General features: G+C 35.5%; 2 protein-coding genes across 5 annotated transcripts in view; both read left to right on the plus strand.

The window, feature by feature from the left end:
• Positions 1 to 502: 502 nt before the first annotated feature.
• On the plus strand, positions 503 to 21,608 carry Naprt (nicotinate phosphoribosyltransferase). 4 transcript variants are annotated; one of them, XM_074102276.1, is made up of 12 exons: positions 503 to 526; positions 2,322 to 2,472; positions 3,181 to 3,351; positions 4,805 to 4,931; positions 5,003 to 5,086; positions 11,969 to 12,096; positions 12,928 to 13,393; positions 14,535 to 14,800; positions 14,873 to 14,991; positions 16,447 to 16,608; positions 19,249 to 19,377; positions 19,496 to 21,608. In XM_074102276.1, exons 1-12 carry the CDS (start codon positions 518 to 520, stop codon positions 19,571 to 19,573), a joined length of 1,890 nt encoding a protein of 629 aa, XP_073958377.1. In that variant the 5' UTR covers positions 503 to 517; the 3' UTR covers positions 19,574 to 21,608. The 4 variants fall into 4 exon arrangements, with proteins under 4 accessions (XP_073958377.1, XP_073958378.1, XP_073958379.1 ...); XM_074102277.1 differs by having other exon boundaries at positions 12,928 to 13,240; XM_074102278.1 differs by lacking the exon at positions 503 to 526 and adding an exon at positions 1,093 to 1,277.
• Positions 21,609 to 23,534: 1,926 nt separating this feature from the next.
• capt (adenylyl cyclase-associated protein 1) overlaps positions 23,535 to 24,630 on the plus strand; it is a 49,239-nt gene continuing 48,143 nt past the window's right edge. The window contains exon 1 of the mRNA XM_074101819.1: positions 23,535 to 23,596. The gene's annotated coding sequence lies outside the window, so the exon portion shown is untranslated. The remainder of the gene's footprint in view (positions 23,597 to 24,630) is intronic.

The raw sequence follows: 24,630 nt of genomic DNA on the forward strand, positions 1-24,630 counted from the left end.
AAATATAACAAATGGTCCGGACCACGAATATGCGTGCTCAGTAATATTCAAAGAATAGATAATTTACAAGACAGACGGGTCATAATTAATGACTTTCACCTACTTCCTACAAGTGGCTACGCGGGGAATAGGAGAATGTTAAATAATATTAAGAAATACTATTTCTGGCCTAGTATGGAAAAGGATATAGTTATGTGATTTCGTTTCAAAATGCTCTCAATGCCAAAGGCAAAAATATAGTGTTCCAACTAAACAACCGATGGAAATAACGACTACAGCCAATTACGCATTCGAAAAAGTTTTTTTGGACACTGTCGGTCCACTCCCGAAAGACATTTACGGTTATAGTTATGCACTAACGCTACAGTGCGAGTTGACTAAATTTGTGGAAGCATATCCATTACCGTCTAAGGACACTGCTACTGTAGCACGGGCCTTTGTAGAAAACTTTGTACTGCGCTATGGTATTCCACTCAAAATTGCAACCGATCGCGGTACTGAATTCATCTCCAGCACCATGAACGAGGTATGTAAATTATTACAAGTAGATCACATACCTTCAACAGCATATCACCACGAATGAATCGGTGCTCTAGAGTATTCGCATAAAACGATGGGAGCATATTTAAGGATACAATGCGAAAATAAAACGGATTCCTGGAGCACTTGGTTGCCTTATTGGTGTTTTACGTATAAGTATAAGTTATGCATGATTCCTAGTAATTTAAGAGTAGTGTCGTCAATCCCTTATAATCGTCGTAGTTATCCCTTAGAGTTAAAGTATAGGCACAGAATATATAATAGTACTGACGTATAGGTTGGAATTAGCTCAGGCAGACGCCCGCAAAAATTGGTAGTAAAATAAAGAGGAAGGCGAAATATGACTAGCGCTAGACCGGTCAATTATACAAACAACAGTAGTTATTTATGGTTAAGGAATACTTCTGCAGATAAAATGCAAAGCATTTATTATTGTGGTGTTAACTTCTTATCTAGGGCTAGGGAAAGTTTTCCACGGGACGCGCACAGTACGGGCAACATAATTTAGGTAAATGAACTGAAACAATCATTTCTTGGTAGCATGGTGAACGGTTGTGTGTGTTGCTCTGAGCTCTATTTGAGTTCGAAACGCGTCAGTGTAGTGTGGTTGGTGATGGATGGGGTTGTGGGATATGTGTGTGTTCTTACAGTGTGGAGGTGGAGAAACTGCATGAACACACATTTCTTGCGTAAACGTAGCTGTCATAAGGTCGCGGGTGAGCAAATAAACTATGGTAGTAGGTATCATTTAATTGTAGCTAGTGCATTGCGTTAACGAAATACTAATTCAACAAGTTCATTCAGCTGCGCACTGCTTAAGTAGGTAGAAATTATAGAGAATAATATACTTACCTACTGGGCGGCACAAAATTTGGCCCACGCTACATACAAAGTTACCTATTACTGTATACATTTGAGGGCCAATTTTTTGCCGCTCAGTATATTATACCTATAACAACTATAATGAACTAAACATTGATGCAGGTAACAAAATAAGTTTAAGTTTCTACCTACATAAATAGTTTTTTTTAACTTTATTACTATATTATCAACATAGAAAATATTATATATGTGTTGCAACATCAGCGAGTGAAATTATAGTACATTATTTATATTGTAACGTAAATGGGAAGAAACTATAATAAATAATAAGTAGATACTTAATAGGAAGTTTTTAATTGACAAGGTTGACCTTTCAAACGACCTCTAAACTTCGTGCAGATGACGTAAGTTTTTTTTGAAGCGTTTTTGATGTCGGTTTAACTACATTCAAGTATTATTATTTTAATTAACGCATCTCATATGCATACGAACCTTTGAAATGGTACCAGACCAGACAAACTGTTTTTTAATTATTTATTGGATTAGTATCATAATTTAGTAGGACAAGTTTCTCTAAATTTAAGCATTGGCTTCGCAAAATGCTTGGGTGTGAAATATTTAAGTATTTGTTGTTTCTTTAAAATGGCTCTGTCCATTGGAGGACAATTTTGCCAGTGTCTAGTAGGTTTTGCCGTTGAACGGTAAAAAAATCTATAAAACGAAATATGAGAGGTAATGGTGGATGAACGATGACAGATGCCCACTCAGATGCCAAATATTTATTTGCACAATTAATGTCAAGACAGTTTCATGCTTACGTACTGTATATCTAAAAAACGCCTCTTGATGTAGTCATAAGTCAATATAAACGAAATGCGCATGCGTATGTTTTCCGTCAAATGGTGTTTGGCGCGCTGATAAGCATAGGCGGTTGATCACGATGAAATTATTTTTTTTAGTCGCACGACGGATATCTTACATTCCTCACGTGCCTCTACGATTTATTTAAGCTCCTACATTTGCAAGTTTTAACCACAATGAGTACCAACGAATTGTCCAATCATAGAAGAATGGCACGACAGAATGGGATCGTCCAACCATTACTTACAGGTAAGATAAACATAATATTTTGGAGCGAATTTCAAATTCTAATAGATAACTTTTTATATTCGTAATAACCTGTGATAAAGCAGAAAGGCACTTTCTATGTCATTTGAATGATTATATCTTACTTTGTGAAATGATGATCTATTTAGGTTAGGGAAAATTTTTAATTGCGTTTTTAAAATGCATGTGAATGCATGAAGATATCTACCAATTCTTACTAAATTTAAAAACTTATTGTTAATTTATTTATACTTCGTTTGTGATTAACATGCTTCCCAAGTATGGAATTTTATCATGCAACTTTTGGAAATACCCAATTAATAATTTAATTTTTTATCTATTCGGCATTATTAAACAATGAAATTTGTTGATTTTCTTTTTATATTTAATATTTGTATTAAAATACCGCATTAGAACATTTACATTAAATTTCTTGACAACTACATCATTAAACACTGTTAACTTTGTTTTGCAATTCATTCTGTTCAATAATATTTATGTAATTAAGATAAAGAAATGTATGTTCACAGTTTCAGTGTTGAATCTGTAAATATTGTTAAGTTTGTGTCTAATTGATAAATATGTCTGAAGCTTATTATATATTAGAAAATATATATCTTACTACTACCTACATAAAATAGAAATCATTTTCATAAGTGACATGCTTTGTTAAATAAATTATATTTTAATTATTATTTCATATTGTTGTAGATTTGTACCAAATAACCATGGCTTATGCATATTGGAAGTCTGACAAGGTCAATGATGTGGCTGTCTTTGATTTATTTTTCCGCACCAATCCATTCCAAGGTGAATTTACCATATTTGCGGGTCTCGAGGAATGTCTAAAGTTTTTGGAGAATTTTCATTATTCTGATAGTGGTAAGTAGGTACATTTTATGTAATCAATAACTAGCAATTAATCTTTTTTGTTATGACTGAAAAATGTTTTATGATATACATTATACTCAGCTCTAACAAAACCATGAAAGAAGGCCATACTGCAGAGGGAGACGGAAATATCCTTGAACAAAATTGACCAGCTTCTAGTGGTTGACGGTGGTGCCAAAATAAATCGTGATTCTTTCCACAGCGACTTTTTGCTTGTAATTTTTATGGATGATGTGGCTCTACAAAAGTAATTAACATGCAAAATTTTCAGCCACTAAACTTTTGTAAAAAGTAGACCTAATATGATCTTTCTTCAATATTTTCTTTCTAGCAGACCAGTTTTAGTGTATATTATGTGACACCTATACTATGCATTTGCTAAAGTCAATTGCATGACATAAAATTATAGATATGCTGATTGACACGAAAAAAAAAACCCATTTTTGATTAAATTTTCAGTATTTTTTTCGTTACTTTTACTTCAGCAACACTTCCCATTTTTTCACCAACTGATTAGCTACACTACTATACAGCTATACTATAAATATTTTTAGGGTTCCGTAGTCACCTAGGAATCCTTAGGTATAGTTTCGCCATGTCTCTCCGCCTGTCTGTCCGCGGCTAAGCTCAGAGCCTTAGTACTCGAAAGCTGTAATTTAGCATGAATATAACATATTAGTCACGCCAACAGTACTAAAATAAAAAAAATAATTTTTTTTTTAAGGTACCTCATACATGTAGTGATGATTTTTTTTTTTACTTCTACCCTATGTTGTGGGGTATTGTTGGATAGGTATTTGAAAATGAATAGGGTTTGCAAAAACCATTAAAGTGAACATTTTCGGGGTTATTTAATCTGAAAGTTCAAAAAAATTTACCCCACCCTCTTTGAAGCTTATACCCATCGTCCCGGTTGAAATTCTTATGCTTTTTTATTTCAACTGCTTTACGTACCATTCTTGAGTAAAAATGACCCATGGACCCATTAATCTTCGTGGAATCCTGTTATTAATAAGTGTCGGCGTCGGGATGAATGTTCGGAGGGACGATCGGACGTTGTTAGTGTTGTGTGTCGGTGTGATAGGGTGACTAATAAAAGTGACCAAGTGCGGGTAGTTCGAAGAACTCGCGCTGCTAGGCAGACTTGACACCCCACACTTCAGTCTACTCGTGACCACGGCAACTGTAACGTTGCCGAAACGTCGAGGTAAATATTACTTGTGTAAAAATAGCGTGATAAGTCCCGTTTATGGTATTTTGACTATGAGTGAGAATCACGAAAGTTTAAAACGTTATACTCACTTATAGCTAATAAAATGTGATGTAACCAACGTTGTGAGCATTCTCACAATGTTAGTTACATTTTTGTTACAATAGCCAAAACAGCATCAACGAAATAAAAGGTTTCCAAGTTAAAGTTGGGTTTGTAATATTTATTTCGCAGACATTGAATATTTGATACAGACACTGCCTGATAATATTGAACCTGATTTTTTTGCATATTTGAGGGAACTAACATGCAAAGATATAACACTAAGCGCTATTGAAGAAGGATCTGTAGTTTTTCCAAGGTATGCTGAGTAAATATATGCAGAGTTAGATATTTGCTTGAATAATTCTCATTATAATCCTTAAATTTCAGAGTGCCCCTGTTGAGAGTTGAAGGCCCCCTAATTATTGCACAATTGTTGGAGACGACCTTATTAACCCTGGTTAACTTTGCAAGGTAAGTCCTTTATTTAATTAAAATACAGGTTACCTAGTAGTTTTTAAGCTATGCCTTATATTTTACGGTATAATATCTCACGGTTATCAGATAGACGTAGGGCGTATACTCTATTAATGTCTGATGCGGTCGAGGAGTCAAAAAGATCTAACTTGATCTGGGAAAACAAGTGTTCCTGAGTTTTAGCCTGTGAGAAGCTAGAGGTCATCCCGGTACTACATAAATATAAAACGGCCACATACAAAATCAAATAGACATAGTATAATGTATTAAAATAATAAACAATGTTACAAAGTTGTTAAAAATCGTCAGTTCGAATAATACTACTATTAAAATAATCTTGCTAATGTTGTTTTTGTGCAAAAGTTCATTGCATCCCGATCTGTTATCTAACTTATCTAGGTATAAGGCTTATTTGTACTGAATGGGTATCCATTTGCAATTATGTTAAAACCAGTTTTTATCAGATGTCAGGCTTGGCTAAGTCAGATAATTACTGACTAGTCAGGGCACTCCAACTTCAGTCATATGTGGCGTTATCTGGGAAAAGGTACCTTGTTGTCGGTATTGAGTTATTGATATCCCCATAATCTACATACATTTAGCTATCGAACCATGTAAGAAACATGCATGTAGGTTTAATAGATATTTTTTTTAAAAATGTTGAAGCTCAAAAGCCAGAAAAGGTGATTATGAGAAAATTGAATTCAAACTTATACACCCAATAAAAGTATGTTATTGTTGGAAGTTACATAGATGACATGCTATTTGAGGAGTAGATTGTACGGGCTTTCAGGTTTCAAGAACAATTTTGTAATTGGACAACGGTTTTCCTATAGTTTACCTTGCCAAAGTGCATAAAGTAAAAAAAAAGGTTGATGAATTTTTTTCCTTTTTTTCTATTTATAGTAGGTATATTTCCATTGGATTTTATCGAAAGAAAAAATATTATGCGTAATTGGACACTAAATAAGAACTACTCCGTTTTGAATTAACGTTGTTTATTATATAAAAAAAATACTTTAACAAAAATAACTTTGTTGTTTACAAATGTAATTAAACAGTCAAAATCAACAAACTTTTATATTTAGTACGCTAAAACATAGCCAAATGAGACCAAATTAACTCAACAAATCTTAAAAAACTAGTTTTTTCAGTCTCAAAATTCAAGGTAAAGTTTAGTTAAAAGTTTATACAATCACTATATTTTTTCTAAAAGGTACCTTATCGTCGGTGGTAAAATATTTCTCTAAAGACCAGCAGGTGGTAGGACCTTGTGCAAGGTCCGCCCGGATTGCTACCACCATCTTGCTCGCTAATCCTGCCGTGAATAGCAGTGCTTGCATTGTTGTGTTTCGGCGTGGAGAGTAAGACAGCCGGTGAAATTACTGGCATTTGAGGTATCCCATCTCAGGCCTCTAGGTTGGCAACGCATCTGCAATCCCCTGGTGTTGCAGGTGTTTAAGGGCGGTGGTAATCTCTTACCATCAGGTGACCCACTTGCTCGTTTGCCATCCAGTCGAATAAAAAAAAAGACAAATTGGCGTAAATCGTCAATAAGGGCCTTATCACACTAGCGATTCGCGGGAGAGTTGAAAGCGAGGCAAGCGAGGCGCTGCGAGCGTAAAACGATTTCGCCGCAAGCGCGCAACGATGTCGCTGCTGCGAGCGCATGGCGAGTCCACTGCTTTAGCGCTAAAAACGCCATATTGTAGACTTTCGTATAATAAATAGGGCGTCTTCGGCGCTAACGCAGCGAACTCGCAGCGACATCGTTGCGCGCTCGCGGCGATATCGTTTCATGCTCGCGGTGAAATCGTTACGCGCTCGAAGCGAACTCGCTGTGCGCTCACTTCGCTTTTAACTCGCCCGCAAATCGCTAGTGTAATAAGGGCCTAACTGGCTACCGCCTAAGGGTGGCCAGTTATTGATGATTTACTTCACTCTAATTAAACGCATTTTATGATGATTCTTGACGTTTTTTACGCGCCGATAAGCACCGCAATGGGCCCGCGTGGGAACTAATGCCCAAGCTCTCTCATTCTGAGAGGAGACCTGTGCCCAGCAGTGGGACGTATAGGCTAGGATGGTGATGATGACGCGCCGACAAAGTACCGACGTCCGACACGTCTTCCAAACCGATACCGAGCGCACAGAAAGCATTCAAGAGCGGCACCGACAATAAGGTACCTTTCTTACTAAACTTTAAGGGATGTTTTAACTCATAAAAAATCGATTTAAAAACTTGTGTCTCTGTCAAATTAAAATTTAGACCCTGCTTATTAATATAGAGTAAAAAAAGAAAAAATGATTTTTTTCGACATTTTACTTCAAGCGCGATTATCTCGGAAACTAGAACCGACAACAAGGTACCTTTTACCAGATAACGCCACAAATGACAGACATTGAGATATGTACAGTCAAGGGCAAAGATATCGACACGGCCAAAGTTACAAAAATATGTATACACGACTTTATGCACTTAACATTAAGGCCGTGTATACATATTTTTGCAACTTTGGCCGTGTCGATATCTTTGCCCTTGACTGTACAAAGGCGAACTTATCCCTTTAAGGGATCTCTACCAGTCAACCGTTGACTAGATGAGAGGAGCATTCAGTTATGGGACAGACAAAAAGTGAGTTTAAAAGTTAAAGTGGAAGCTACAATACTATGTTTTAAATAAAAAATACACAAATCTATAATTGAGACCTAACATAGAAATAAACTACTATATACAAATATATGCATACATATACAAACATAATATGAATCTATACATACAAAATTCAAAGTCGTGCCTGCCTGACTGACTGACTTATATATCAACGCACAGCCCAAACCGCTAAGCTAATGACTTGAAATTTGGCACACATACATATATTTACCTTGAGTGCCACAGAGACACACTAAGAAGGGATTTATATTTTCAGTTCAAAATGGCCCTATTTCCGTAACTATAGTTTTTAGAGACTTCAAATTTGTCATGCAAGTAGGTAATCCTAACGGGTGCCCCTTGAAATTTCGACAAACTAACTATCGAATTTCATTTCATCGAAATCGATATATTGAATATTCAATACTAATATTATAGTCATTACATATTAAAACAATTATTAGAAAAATAGTACAAGGATTATTATTTGCTTAAAAATACATTTCATCAACCTATTCATGAGACAGAACCACTAAATATAGCTGTTTATTTCATCGAAGTATTACTATAAAACACTTTTATGTCCCAGTTGATTACATATTATAACAATATATTCTACTAGTTTTAGTGATTCAAGATTGAATTCTGCATCTTTTGCATATTTTTTAGCAAATTTGAAGGTTGCGTTCTTCTGAAAAATAAAATGAATGAATAACTATTTATTATTATTATTATAAAAATAGTTTTGTTTAGATTACAACTGCGACCCCAACAAAAATAAATCGCTACTAGAAAAGTACATTATACCTGCGACTTCAAAAACATCATTGAAGTTGTGAAATGATAAATATTAAAATAATGTTCTAAGATGTAACATTTACAACAATAAAAAAAGTATGAAATACTTCATAAAATATGAAATTAATATCTGCCAAATAAACAATCTCTTAAATAATATTTCCAGATATTAAAAATCGGTGTTTTAAAAATACTTATTCTAATCATTCCAGGTAATGAATATTCGACGAAATGAAAAGATATGAAACATTGACTTTTAAATGATATTCGATTAAAAGTATGTCGACATTTCAAGGGTAAACCAATACTAACACCTAAAAACTGTTTTCAGGATTTTTTTGATATTCCTACGGGATAGGGAATAAATGGGATTAATATTTTCACTTTAAAATGGCCCTATTTCCGTAACTATAATTATTAGAGACTTCAAATTGGGCATGCAAATGAAAAAAAAACAATTTCCAGGATTTACAGAAATTCCCACGGGATAAGGAATAAAGAGTGCTATTTTATACTAGCCGACTAGGTGATATAGAGACTTGATATTTGGAATATATATTTGTAGAGAGTCATAGAGGTGTAATATAAAGGGTTTTTAAAAAATTCCCACGGGAAGGGAAATAAAAAGGATATTTATAAAATATGTGTATGTATTATATAAAATGAACTGCCAAGCGAATATAGCTACTTTATATTTGGCATTTTTATTCCTTGAGGGTTAGAAGAAAGATATGTAAAGAAGGTAATTTCCGAAATTCCCGCATGATACTGACTTAACTGCCAGACAACGCATAGCCTAAACTACTGGTGCTAAAGACTTCAAATTTGGCATACCTACATGTATCTCATAGAGCTGAACTAAGGAGGGTTTTTCGAAAACTTTCAAAAAATGCAAAATTTCCGTGGAATAAAATAAGTGAATTCAATTTCGGGGCCAATTTTCAAAACTCTTTCAATAATACAAAGCTACAAATGTCTCTGATTGACAAGCAAAACAGTTTTTCATGCCCCGCGGGAACTTTACAATTTCTCGGAATAAAAGTAGCCTATGTCAATCGAAAACAGTGTAGCTTTTGTATCAGTGAAAGATTTTTGAATTGGTCTAAATGTAGAAGTCACTTATTTGTATTTCCCGGGAATTTGCATTTTTCCGAGGAAAAAGTAGGTAGCCATTGTAGCCAATGTTAGTTAAGACATTTTTCTATAGAATTCAATTATTCTTATCTCGCGAGAAAAAGAAACACGTAGGGAAATAATTTAACGTTTTGTAAAATTCCACCCCTCTAGATTGGAAACAGGGGTTCAAAGTTTGTTCGAATTATAATAATTTAGGTTGATTTTTGAATTTGTAAATTTGCACTATCTGTCTAAAATAACGTCTATCTGTAGGTATTTGTAATGTATTTCCATAGTAATCCTCCGGAAAATCAATCAAAACACGAAAAAAAGGATCGTAGAAAGGAAGTCTATGTTACCCCAAAATTTAACGCGAGCGAAGCCGCGCGCTAAAGCTAAGTACATAACAATATAATAAACAATAAAGTAGGTTTACAAAATTTAAGAAGGCTACACCTACATATATAGTTACTTATTGTATTATTTTGAGGCAGAATACGAATTTTCTGAAAAATAATATCGTTGATAACAACTTCTATAGTTCGGCTAGGTATTTCCTATAACAACAACCAGTTGCATAATTCTTCACTATACTTAGATAAGTGTTTTTGCATTTTAACAAAATGTGACTGACGATATAAATGGATTTAAGTATTTATGTAGACTTTATATCAAAATAATTTAGATATAAAGTCTACATAAATGAACCCATTTTATTAAGATAAATAGTTTTCGGACGTAATGTCAATAACTAACAACATATAAAACAGAAACCGCCACCGACACCATATAAATGCTACAGTTGCAATAACTGGGTCTCGAATAAATTATTTTCTTATCATTATCACACAAAGACTGGCATTTATGTATGTATAATGATATGGAAGTCACAGTCAGGTAAACCAAATCTATAACTTGATTCTTTATTGTCGAATCTTCTTATTTCTCTTATTTAGCATACAGTATTTAAATACTACAGATATTTGTAAAATATACCCATAACATACTAAAAATTAAATTAAATTATGTGCTAAGGTAAATTCATTTGTGTACGCGCTATGGCGCCTTACAAAAATTAGCACTGAAACTGCAGCCGTACAAGCCTACTACGGCTATGTGTATTCTATTCTTAGCTACGGTATTCTGATATGGGGAAACTCTTATCACGCAAAACGGGCGCTGGTGGCGCAAAAGCAATGCATCAGAGCAATCTGTAACGTCGATGTCTTGACTTCCTGTAGACCATTGTTTAAAGATTTAAAATTGTTGACCGTTCCATGTATATATATTTATGAGGTCTGTGTTTTTGTAAAAAGCAATTCGCAAATATTTAAAACAAGTAAAGATAATTGTAAATTTAATACAAGATATCCAAATAGGCTAGTAATACCTGCTAAGAGAACAAAATTATATGGAAGGAATGCATATTGTATGTCGGTTAATACTTACAATAGATTGAATGAAAAAATTAAGAGCTTACCTTTAAATGTATTCAAGAGTGAACTTAAGACATGGTTAATACAGAATTGTTTTTACTCAGTGGACGAATATTCTGACTTCTTCAAATAACTGTCACTATATATTGACATCTAATGTACTTACTTTATTTTGTTTTACGTTTTCTCTCTAATCTAAGTTATTAAGTTAATTCTGACATTTACATGTAGTTCTTAAGTATTCGCATGTATGATAATGGTATTATTTTCAATTATTTATAACAATCCCTCTACTTTTTTGATTATTTCAGTTCTTTTTTAATGTTTGACGTGATGCAATGTAATTTATTTCTTGTTAATGACATTTATTAATCATTTATTTAGAACCTATTACTTAATGAACATATACATAAATTTTGCCTGCCAGATGCTGGAGAAATGTGTGCGACCAAATTATTTATAAGACCATTGTATACACCACATTTTATGCAAAATAAAGTAATTTGAATTTACTTACTTAAGTAAAATCAATGTAGCGAAATACAAGGTGATTTTTGTTAGTCACCATCCCAATTTTTAATATAATTCAGTATCATTAAAAGAGCACTCATTTTCTTTTTATTTTACATTTTGAGTTTTATATCTTACCTATATGGAATTCTCAACAAGAGGAAAAGATAAATAAAAAGACAACAATTTTTTTTTTAATCTATATCAATGGATTGGAATAAAGTGTTCAGAAGAATGCTCAAAACACGAAAAAGATTATGATAAACTATATATTTCGTTTCGCGTTTATTTCACGCTTACAGTTAAAAGTTCCTTAATCTGACCGTTATACTGCAATTTTAATGTTAACTGTGTTCGTATTTTCAGTTTGATGGCAACCAACGCTGCTCGCTACCGAATGGTGGCTGGGAAAAACGTCTCTTTGTTGGAATTTGGGTTGCGGAGAGCGCAGGGTCCCGATGGTGGATTGTCAGCGTCCAAATATGCATACATTGGTTAGATTTGTTACCTATATATTATTATGATTACTTAAATACTGAATGCCCCACTTGCTCGTTAGCCATCCAGTCGAATAAAAGAAAATCCATTCACTCCATGCAAGGCTATGACATATATTTTAACGCTTATGAATGGCAACCTGTATATGCTTTTACGATACGAGGCATTATATTGTAAATTATTTTGTCTTCAAAATATTTATTAAAGTTATTAATGTATTTGTCTAGGTAGGCGCTGGTTACAATTAACTTTCAATGCAGCTTTTTCTATAGCAAAATTTTAGGTGTATAATAGCGCAAATTAACGTTTTATTATACGTTATATTGATTATATTAGCGTGTTTCCGCCGCGGCGGCGGTTGTATGGACGCCGTGCCTGGCACGCGCCGGCCCGCCCTCCGTTACTTGTGCCATAAGCCCGCCCCCTATTTGGCTCCCAAGAAGCCTCAAATATCGAATAGACTCTGCGAACACTGTTAATCTCTTTAATCATGCAAGTTTCACCAACCTTGCCCTTGAACACTTTTCCTATTACTCATGTCACAGTTTAATCGATTCCAGCGTCGGCTCTGGAACTTGCCTACAAATCTTTCAAACTTTGAGGCAGCTAACTATTTAGGTATGCATGCCAAGAGTTGAATACTAAGTTTGTCGTTTTAGCGATGATTAAGTTCAAACAAGTGCACACAATGCTAAGTCGTCTGTTGACGCGCAATAAACTTTTATGATAGACTATCTGATGTTTACAACGTTGCAGTACTCGTAAATTATGATGTTGGCCCCTAAATAGATATACAGGCATGAGCTTATCTTGGTCTAATTTTTCAGGCGGTTTTGACGGGACCAGCAATGTGCTGGCGGGCAAGATGTTCAACATCCCGGTGCGCGGCACGCACGCGCACTCTTTCGTGACGTCATTCAGCACGCTGGCAGATCTGTCGTCGGTGGTGCTGCGGCACGCCGAGACGCAGAAACAGTGCAACCTGTTAGAACTGGCCACCGAATGGCGCAAACGCGTCTCGGCTATCATGGACGTGTCTACTGAAGAAGCGAGCGACGGTGAACTAGCCGCTCTGATATCGTATGCCCTTGCCTTTCCGTCAGGATTTCTGGCTTTAGTGGATACGTATGATGTCAAGAGGTATAACTTTCAAGGCTTACCGTCACGACACAGGCAGCATATGAATGGGCATTCTGGCTACAATAGCAACTGTGGATCCAATGGTTCTAGACTACAAAGCTCACAGAGTATACATAGTTCATATGGATATAGCACGGTCGAACGCACACTGAGGTAAAGATGCAAATAGTCAACTCATATGGACATTTGGTGTTATATATTTAACGTGTACTTTTGTTTTGCATTGTTCGTTTTGTCTTAAGTTTTGTGGAATTTTAATATAAGTTTATTATGTTTCTTAAACTGGCTTGTGGCCAGGCTCCGTCACTTTCATTTTACATCTATTCATTGGCTAGGTTGGGCATGGCGACTCACACATGGGATGACATGTTACCGCAAGCACACCTAACACGGATCCTCCCGGGCGGGACTACTTTACGATTCAAGCTGTAGTTACGAAAAAAATTATTTCGCTTTTTCAGTGAAGCGTAGATGGACGGCGCTTCATGTTCAAACCGAATGTAAATAAAGAGAATACCGACGAGAACTTTACATTTTGCTTCAGTGTGACGTACATACGTATCTGTTCTGGACCTAAGAGCAATACTAGGGCTATCTTAGTCATTGGGCACAGTTGCATTGTATAGGGATATGCACACCTTCACAGTAATAAACTCTATAATTGCATGTGTTCTTGTTAGTTCATCAGACACCCATTTATTTTGATAATGGATCGTTATTTGTAGATTTTCAGTTTGGCAGTTATAGTAGTAACTTATTGAATTATGAGTTTTGTAAAGTAGGGAGTGTTGCTGTAGTTAATTAATAATATTAGTCTGTTGTATTATAAGTAGTATCATCGCTGCAGTAGATTTTAATGTTTAAGGAATAATGTGCCTTATTGAACGGGTGAAGTACATTGATAAATTGTTGAAATACCTACTTAAAAGTTATCGTTCGATGTTTCGATGGTGATCGGAAACTTATGGACATGATCATTAAACTTTTCATGATCACAAAAAAGAAACAGGCGTTGCCGACACAACTCAATAAATCTTCATTTGCATGATCGTTATTGTATGTTACCTACCATAACATTATATCTTCAGTATTGGGTTTTGATATGCTATGCATACACTGGGCACAATAAGAAATTACTAACGTGCATCACCCGCACGCACCTACTAACAAGTTGACTCCCAAGTAGCTAATTAAAGTTGCAGTCACGCACCAAATATTTGATTGACTTTATTAAGATATATTCTAACATTGAAGAGTGTCAGTTGGATATTAGAACAATTATTTTGGTCAACAGGAGTGGTCTGCTAAACTTCTGTGCCGTGGCTCTAGCGCTGCATGATTGTGGGTACAGAGCCATTGGCATTCGCATAGACAGTGGAGATTTAGCGTACCTATCTGTGCTCTCTCGAGATACGTTTGCGAAAGTGGCCGATACGCTCAAACTACCGTGGTTCCGAAAACTGACCATCGTAGCCTCCAACGATATTAATGAAGAAACTATACTGAGCTTGAACGAGCAAGGCCATAAAATAGATTGCTTTGGCATTGGAACACATCTGGGTAAGGCCACGCTACAACTCATGGTTTTACTTTGATTTATAGTTGTTTAACACGTGCTATGTAATTTTACAGTTACTTGTCAACGTCAACCAGCTTTGGGCTGCGTCTACAAACTAGTAGAAATTAATGGTCAGCCAAGAATTAAACTTAGTCAGGATGTGGGAAAAGTCACAATACCGGGCCATAAAGAGGTATGTACTGATATGAACTGTAGGCAACATTTGTTTCTTACAAAGTAGCATTCGAACCTCGACCCTGAATCTAGACATGCATGAGGTGAGTAATACGATCCTTAGGTAACCAATCTCATACGTGATCGGTATAGATAAATTGACAATTTCAATGGGCAACGTAATATTTTTACGTGCAGACTGCTATAAAAATCCAACCTAACATGTATCTATGATTTATTCTCTTTGGAGGTATTCTCCATCTGACACAGAAAAATAATCAATTTATACAACAGGTACTTTCCTAACAAAGTATTGCGCCCCAAGTAGCCGTATGTGTCAATGATTACTCAAGTTGCATCTAATAAAATAAATCGAGTCGTACACACACATGACAATTTTCCCAAGCGGTATCTTTGACCTGAATAATCAATAGACGTCTACGTCAATCTTAAGAGACCTTGTAACTTACAAACTGTATATATTTAATTATTATCACTTAAGTTCATGGCCAAGCTTTGTGTTTTTACTGATAGTAAACATTATCAACTATGATTACTTATTTACTAAGACATTCATAAATCCAGCAAGGCCGAAATATATAACATTTTATTTCAAATGGCGTAAAAGACACAACTACTGCTGCATTATAGACTTAGTGTAATCTAACAGTTTGAAATACTACAGCATCGGTTTACCGGTTTTACTCCTCATGTCAATTTGAATTATCTACCTACAACTACGTAATGTAGAGGTATGCAACTCTATTTTTTTCCATAACATTAAGTACTTACTATTTTTTATTAGCTTTGATATGACTTGAAAACACTTGTTCAAAACTGTTATTCTAATTTGAATACATTTTTCAAAGATTTTTCAATACCACATCTCAAACAATTAGGTACAGTAAGCAACAAAGATATTCATATCAGCAAAATTGCAAAAAATATGTATACACGACCTTAATGTTCGGGCAATGAAGTCCTGTATACATATTTTTGGCACTTCAAACGTATGTATATTTTTGTTGCTGACTTTACACTAACGAGCAAAAGTAACTAGTCACTTACTACACGAAGTTGTATGAAAAGTGAACCTTATTGTTGCTTATTAATTAAAAATATTGAAAACAGATAATCGTTTAGTGTTGAAATTTAAATTGGATAATCGATTTAAAATTAAAATCATCATTTATGAGCATTAAAATTGATAGATTCGGGCGTTACCTTCCGGAGGTCCGTATCAAAGAACTACAACAAGTAGGTAAAGTAGCAAGTTTGCCGAGTAGCAACTTCATCATCATCATCATCATCCCAGTCTATATACGTCCCACTGCTGGGCACAGGCCTCCTCCAACTACAACACTACTACTACTACAACTATTTAAGTAGGTAGCAACTTAGTTGTAGTTAAAAGTATGAGCAATTGAGCACGTCAATGCAAATTGTCCTACAAAATTTGTGGATATCATTGCAGGCTTATAGATTGTTCGGAGCGGACGGGCACGCCCTAATCGACCTGCTGCAGCGTTCTTTGGAGCCGCCGCCAAAAGTCGGGCAGAAGGTGCTCTGTCGCCACCCCTTCCAAGAGTCCAAGCGCGCTTACGTCATACCCAGCAAAGTTGAACATTTGTACAAGGTAAGAAGCAAATTAATGCAAACCTAGTAGCCGAAATAGGTACTCGCAAAATAAAGCGTACAAGCGCGAACTGTTTTTACGCAGTCTTGCAATAAATTCTAAACCCAAATGGCCATCCGATTATTAGTAAAATCCTAAAGATGACATTTATGGATGTCGAACTACTTTCTTTTTTTTTTTCGAGCTACTATAGAAGTGCAGACAATATATGTTCGCGTATCTAAAATTACGTTGAAATACTTTAAAGCCGGGATCGTGATTACGCTATTATCGTATTAAATAAGCATGACATTGTTACTGCGCTCTTTACATAGAAGTAGAACTATTGTTTTCTTTATCTAAAGCTGCGTACGAATTAGAGGCAGTCTCGTGTTGAGGCTCGTACGGCTCGCTCATTTGCTTAAATTCGTAAGTTACCGCGCACCGTCCGTTTGACCGTGGTGCTCAAATACATTTCGACGCATAACACCAAAAACGCGAAATACGCGAAATACCAACTATCACAGTACCTACGCGAAATACCAACCTACCATAACGATGATCCACCTGATCGATGATAATTGAATTAATTTTGGTGAAATGAAAAGATGGTGCAATGTGCAACATATCTAGTTTTGACTTATTGAAAAAAGGATGAAACCTCAAAATGTATTAACACAAGGACTTGTTTCATTAAGGTAACTATGTCTTGAACATGTTCTTGATTGACATCATGGAAATTTGCTATGTTATCCATCAACTCCGTCCAGGCATTATTTTCCAAGTGTTCTTGCTCGCTAATACTGCCGTGAAGCAGCAGTGCTTGCATTGTTGTGTTTCGGTGTGGAGAGTAAGACAGCCGTTGAAATTACTGGCACTTGAGGTATCCCATCTTAGGCCTCTAGGTTGGCAACGCATCTGCAATACCCCTGGTGTTGCAGATGTTTATGGGCGGTGGTGATCTCTTACCATCAGGAGACCCACTTGCTCGTTTTCCATCCAGTCGAATAAAAAAAAAACAAGACTCCATTGAGGAATACAAAAGTTATTTCACACAGCACTTTTGCTCTTCTCATATTTGCTATCTGCACCAATGTGGTATTGAGATATACAACATGCAAGTAGCAGCAGCAGCAGCTTTATGCTGCTCTAGTTAGCGTAGGATTATTTATGCTATTTCTTAAATCGACATTACTAATAAATAATTATAATTATAATCTAGGTATTAAGAAAAATAAAACCTCTTTAGATAAAGACTGGCTGTAACACCACTTCGATTGCATTTTATAAGTCCCGTTTGGTGTTTTGCGTTTGTGTTATATTGCGTAGGTAATTAATAAACTCGCAAAACACCACAAAACGTCAGGTTGGTGTTTTGCGTTTGTGGTTTTATAAGTGGTTGGTATTAGCGTAATCATCACGTAATCATATTTAAAAATCCGCAAATAACCAAAAAACCTCGGTTTGGTATTTCGCGTTTGTGGTGTTATGCGTCTAAAGGCTCACGATTCCCAACTGTTTCACTTGCCAAACTGTTTCATTTCTTAACTAATGATTTTCTATGAAACCATGTTTTTTTCGGAGCTTTTATAAAAGAAACCTAACCTAACCTACTGTGTTCTATAAAAGCATAAGAAAATAAACTGAGAAAAATTATTGGTTTCGGAGAAAATTAAGAGTTGGGAAATAAAACAGTTGGCAAATGAAACATTTGCCAAACAATAATTCTGCGAAAAGGCAGAACCCGGTGTTGAGTATTATGTAACCAATTTTTTTTCTCGTTAATTTTAGTCGGGATAAAGACTACTTTATCTCGACTAAAGTACTGTTAAAGTACTAACTTTATATCCGCGATAATAACGCCCTCTGCTACTTGCTACTATAGTAAATTGTTGCACCAAGCAGAAAGTTATTTATTATTGCACAGAGTGCCGATTTGGAGCCCGCGCGTCAACGAGGGCTTTAAAAAGCACGAGGGCAATATAAATTACTTACTTAATGCGAGGTGCATAATCTGCTATTCCTGTAATAGTAGACGAAAAAAAAAACTCATGTTAAACCATTAATAGGAAAGAAATGTCACTAGCACTCGATGATTCCATTTTTGTAAGTTTACATTCGCACTCTCAAAAAATGTCCACGGTAAAGGCAGTTCCCGCCAATTTATTTTTTAATTTTCTTACTTTTTTTTGGCAGAGAGTATATATAGCAGATATTTTTACCCGCGATCTGTCAAATTTCGGATGGGCGCCAGGTTGGCCAACAAAACACACAACGTTTTTTTTAAATATACGGCTACCTACTTACTATTTTTTGTAGGATTGGTAGCAACAATTTTTTGTACGCAATCTGTCAAATTTCATAAGACCGTCAGGTTGACCAACCTAACACTAGATTCGTTTACACAATGCAGGCTAATTTTATAGCAAAAATACTTGTGTTACCTCTTTAGTGGCGCAGTTAAAAAAAAAGTAAAACAATGAAATAAAGGATTTTCATACATTTTTTCTGCTCTAGAGCAGAAAAGTCCCGCTTTGTGCTGGGTATTTAGTGCGGTTATGATGAAATTAAAGCATAGTTGGAAGAAAATAACTTTTACGAAGACGAGGTTTTACTATTAGACTACAATATCTTTTCAAGTTTAATTTGCAATATTTTCAGGTGTGCTGGAAGGACGGCCGCATTTGCACTTTGCCAAAGCCGTTGTCAGAAGTCCGTGAAAGGGTACAGTCATCGCTAAAAACGTTGCGCCAAGACATCAAAAGAAACTTGAACCCTACACCGTATAAGGTAAACTTTGAAACTACGAAACTTGTCAAAGTCTAGTTTAAATTTAAAGAATGGATTGTACAAACCATTTTTTGTTTTGCTAAATACTTATATTGAATCCTGCGTTTGTATGTGACAGGTAGCGGTCAGCGACGATCTCTACATCTTTATTCACGACCTGTGGCTTCAGAACGCTCCCATCGGGGAACTCTCTTGAAATTAGTCTTCACCCAACCGAAACACGCATGAAAAAATATGCTTGCAATCGCTTTCTTTAAACTGTGCCGCACTAAAAGTATATTTTAAAATCGTAACTACTTAGCATGTATTAGAATAAAATCACTATCTTATAAATTAAGTCATGCTAGTCACATAAAAAAACTTGTCAAAAATATGAACCGAAACATATATTTTTGCATCAAACAAATATTTAAGATATAACTACCTACCAACAAAACAAGAAAGTTCAACTTTTACAAGATTTGTTATTTTTATATCGATTTTAAATAATAGGTAACAATGTTGCAATAGTTACAAAGCATGTTTCCCAACAAGTAGTTGACATTAAGAAAATAAGAGAAATGTTACATATAAATCTTAAATTGATTAGTTATATAGCCACGAAGAGAGAATGTATGAAAGGAACCCTATAGGGTAAAAGTGAACCATGCATGATTTGTTTACCAAGCTAGACTAGAGAAGTAACGAAACATAATGTACAAAAATTGTATTTATGTATTTTAAATAGCATATGTATTTTCCCCCATTTCACGGGGTGTGTGGTGGAATCCTATTTTGAAGGTAGAAGCCACGAAAATTTGCGCGTCTGTACAAGTGCAAATGGTTAGAATTTTGTGATATAATTTATTATTTAGTACACAGATATAGATTACACTAGACAACGCAAGCACCTCAATCTGTATGAAAACCAACCGTGTCACTTTTTATATCTACTGTGACGTCTCAAGAGCGAATTAGCGATGTGAATTCCCCGATGTCCGCACAAAATCGATTCAAATGCGCCTCCCGCCCACGCCGTGGGGCTCGAGTCAGTCACTGATCATGATTAGTCAGTTGGCGGTTAGTCTTTGTATGGGGCCAACCCCGACGTTTGGTCGGGGTTCGGATACGCGAAGTAGATGCATTTGTTTGCTAGATTGCATTTGTAATCTATATCTGTTATTTAGTTCTTTATACAATTTTTTTCAAGAGTACATCAATTCTGTCACAAATCAATGTTATATGCAGTGTTTTTTTATATGTATGGTATGTCACACTTGGCACTGATCCTCAAATTATGGAAATGACCTAAAGTTGCACTAATAATAAAATATGTAAATGACGCAGTTTATCTCGATCATATAAATGTTTGTGATTCGGTGGAAAGTAATAAGATTTAGAAAATATTTTAGATTTCCTCCCCGCATGAAAGACCAAGTCAGTATCAAATTAAGCTCAGAGGCTTTAGGTTGAAATTGTATTGCATTGTCCCAAATTTATCATTGACGCCTATTTATACATTACAGGTTTATTTAAATAAATAAAAAATCCTGAAGTGTCTTGAAGACGACGAATAGTTTTTAATTATGCCAGTATATTAGATATGCTTCTAGTTATCTTTAAGATAAACTTTTATACCTACTATAAAATAAACTTAATCGTTTTAAATTATAGGACGGGGAGGTAGGCCATGGACACTTATCATTTACAGACGTTTCCAGAAAAGTTATACTTAGTAATAGGGTACTCAAAAGTATGTTCACGTCTCATTGAAAATCCTCTGCTGTGAATTGCCTAGCGGTGTTTGTATTAGGGAAGATTTAAATTATATATTACGCCAGCGAATTGGTTTTACTTGCATGCGATACAGTACTTATGCAATCTTTGATGGATGAAAGTACGTTTTAAATCCTATTGTTAGCACTTCTCTTTGAATGTGGCTAGAGCGAATTGAAAGTACTGAAATCGTTCTCACGTGAACGGATGTCTTTTTTTTCTTGACTACAATACAATACTAGTTGGCTGCTCACTGTGCTAGAAGAAAGTATATTTGACCACATATTAGTTCTGTCATGATAAAACAATGCACCCGACTACATAATTTCTGTGCCTTTAAATAAAGCATTATAAAATAAGCAATCAGTGCAGACTATTTATTATGTTTTAATATGTGTACGAATTATGCTAAGTATAATGTTGTAATAGAGAGTATGTATTTAGATTTAGTAAATATAATATATTAAAAAATGAAATTCTTTATTTGCTTACTCATCCATGGGCGGATTTGATACCCTGGCTCCCTTGGTAGGCTAGGTACACGGCAGATTGCCGCCCCACTACCACTACGTGTGTAATGCCTGGAGTAAACTATTACTTATGTACAGATTCAGTCCGATGATCCCAATCCGAGGAGTAATTGTAGTCGCAGTACTGTAGTATTTTTTGTGAGGTTTTTTTTTTATATGTTAAAACATAAAAAAAGTATATTTTAAGTCAGATGAAGCTAGGGGCAAATTTTCAATAGGCAGAGTAGGCTCAGGTACTACATGTCGGCAAGATTTCGGAGGCGACATTAATTAATTATTTTAGTCTCCTTTCGTATGTACGCTTTCTATTCCATAATATTGTACCTGCCTACGCTTTTCAGCCATTGGATATATCAGGCCTTGTAGGAACTATCAAAATTCCAACTCTTTGTCTGCCCACAGTAATAATATCTAATACGAGCACAATACAAGCAATAGCCTGTTACGTGTATTGTGGTACGAGAGTGAGCGGGACGATATTTTGATATAGGACCAGCAAATCGTTTTTTTTTAGGGTTCCGTACCCAAATGGTAAAAACCGGCCAAGAGCGTGTCGGACACGCCCAAGATAGGGTTCAGTAGGATTTTGTATTGTGTACGGAATCTTCCAAGTTTAGATAGGTATATACTGAGCGGCAAAAAATCTGACCCTCAAATGTATGCAGAATCGGTAATTTTGTATGAAGGTTGGGCCAAATTTTGTTGAGTGTACTTTAGGCTGCTATTTACTCTTAAACTACTAATAACTCTCAAGCAATCTTAGCCGTTTTAATTTTCCTTGTAAATTTGATATACTTCCAACATGAATCCATCATGATTTTTTTCAATTTTTTCCACACAACAGCACAGTGTAAGAAAATGAACAGTGGACAATAGTTCTTTGTCTGAGCGCGAAATGCCGACAATCGGCTAGACACTGAAAATGTATCAGGGTTGTCACAAAAAAGTAATATTATGCAAGTAGGTACGTTCTTCAGACTAATAATTTATGTATAAATTAATGTGGGTATTTTATGTACCTGCATTCATTGCCGCCTAGTAAGTCTAGTCAGTTATAATAAAATATTACCTTTGCGATTTAATATACTTAACCTTTTCGCGACGAGTTGAAGTGTGTGAATATAACCTAACCTAACCAACAAAAAGTTGGAAAACCCCGACTTTGTCACTTCAAAGTTCAATATCTCAAAAACGGCTGAACCGATTTTGATAAAACATGTCTAAGAACCATCCCTAGAAAACCTGCTTTCAATTAAAAAAAACTGCATTCAAATCGGTCCACCCGTTTAAGAGCTACGGTGCCAGAGACAGACACACAGCGGTCAAATTTATAACACCCCTCTTTTTGCGTCGGGGGTTACAAACAATAAAATTACTATTTAAGGGGGGCATCCATACAAAAAACGTTTTTTTTTTGCCGTTTTTTGCTCGATTTAAATAACGGCAACAGGTAAACGCTTGAAATATTCATGGAATATATGACACTTTAAAAATAAATACCTAGGTAGTTAAAATAAAATAAAATAAATATTAAAGGGGTCCCATGCAACAAATGTGTTTTTTTTTTGCTAACGTCTAATGTAAATATGTTGCATAGATAGATATAATGGTACGGAACCCTTCGAAAGCGCGTCCGACTTGCACTTTACCGGTTTTAATGTTTAATTAAAAATGGACTGGATAGTGTGAAGTGGTTTTAAAAGTTTAGTTTTCTGCACGGAGTGCGAGTGCGTGGCTGGCGTTCGTTCTGTCTGCCTCAGCAAGGCTACTACGAAAATCGAAGTTCGTATCGTACCCTCCCTCTCACTCGTATTAAATAATATAAGCGTCAGCGGGACGGTACGATACGAACTTCGATTTTAATTTCGTAGTAGCCCAGCTGCTTACGGTGCGGAATGGAACGGGACGAAACGAAACGGAACGCCGAACGAACGGTAATCTTACTTACCAAAGACTACAGTATAGTATATATAGGGAGTATCTGACAACTAACCTCAAGCAAGAAGGAAGACTGAGTTTTTTTATCATTTTATACAAGTGCATCAAGTGATTTTAGCTCATATAAGTCAGGAAAAATCACATCCAGTAAGTTTTCGAATAATAATTAAACCCTTCAAGTATAAAATTCTCACTAGTTTCTTGTTTTTACGTGTAACCTAATTTGCATTTACCGATCTATCCGTTATTTATATTGAGCGTTATCAAAACAGTTCGATTATTATTTGCTTTGTTTATATGCAGTGCGTAATCCATTTGTTTCTATCATGTTTGGGTTTGTATTTTCATTCGAACGTTCAAATATATAATATACGCCGACACCATCCGGGGCATCCGGCACTGTACGTACTGACTGAACAACAAACTTCTATTCTCACGTACTTTGCATTTTTTTGCTTAAAGGTTTTTAAAAATCAAATCGATATTCTATGATTAGGTATTTGCATCATCTTGAATTTTGAACCAAAAGGTTTTTTTTTCGCCTGCCTATCTTTATGATAATAATTGAATAACATTTTGGCTTCATTCAATAAATTAGCTATTGCACTTGAAATAAAAACTTGTTAAGCCAGTGGGATTTTTTGTTATTATGGCCAGCGGCAGCCTTACCCATTGCGACGCCCCAGGCAGCAGGTTGTACGTAATGCGAAAATCGATATATCTTTTAAATTTGCTTGGGTTCTTGCGGGAGGCCCCTGCAAGAGCGAGGCCCCGGGCGATTGCCCTGTTTGCCACCCCCTAAGGCCGCTGCTGATTATGCTCAAATTAGACTAAAGATTGGTCAAATAATTGGAATTTGCAAACACTTTCTATTAGGTATCTATGGTGTACCCAGTCCCAGGTTATAGGCTGCAAAATTTACAATTACTCAACTGTGCTCTCTTAGTTATGTTGTTTTAAACTCACTAACTTTAGTTTTAACTTGTATAAACATTAAGCTAGTAAAAGTTCATAGCAACACAACACTAAA

Source organism: Choristoneura fumiferana, chromosome 18, assembly GCF_025370935.1.
Source record: "Choristoneura fumiferana chromosome 18, NRCan_CFum_1, whole genome shotgun sequence".
Classification (NCBI taxonomy): domain Eukaryota; kingdom Metazoa; phylum Arthropoda; class Insecta; order Lepidoptera; family Tortricidae; genus Choristoneura; species Choristoneura fumiferana.

Excerpts from the sequence above, each read along its gene's own strand:
- Naprt (XM_074102276.1), top strand. Across the intron at positions 4,932-5,002 it reads GGATCTGTAGTTTTTCCAAG|AGTGCCCCTGTTGAGAGTTG; the intron begins GTATGCTGAGTA and ends CTTAAATTTCAG. Across the intron at positions 16,609-19,248 it reads AAGTTGAACATTTGTACAAG|GTGTGCTGGAAGGACGGCCG; the intron begins GTAAGAAGCAAA and ends CAATATTTTCAG.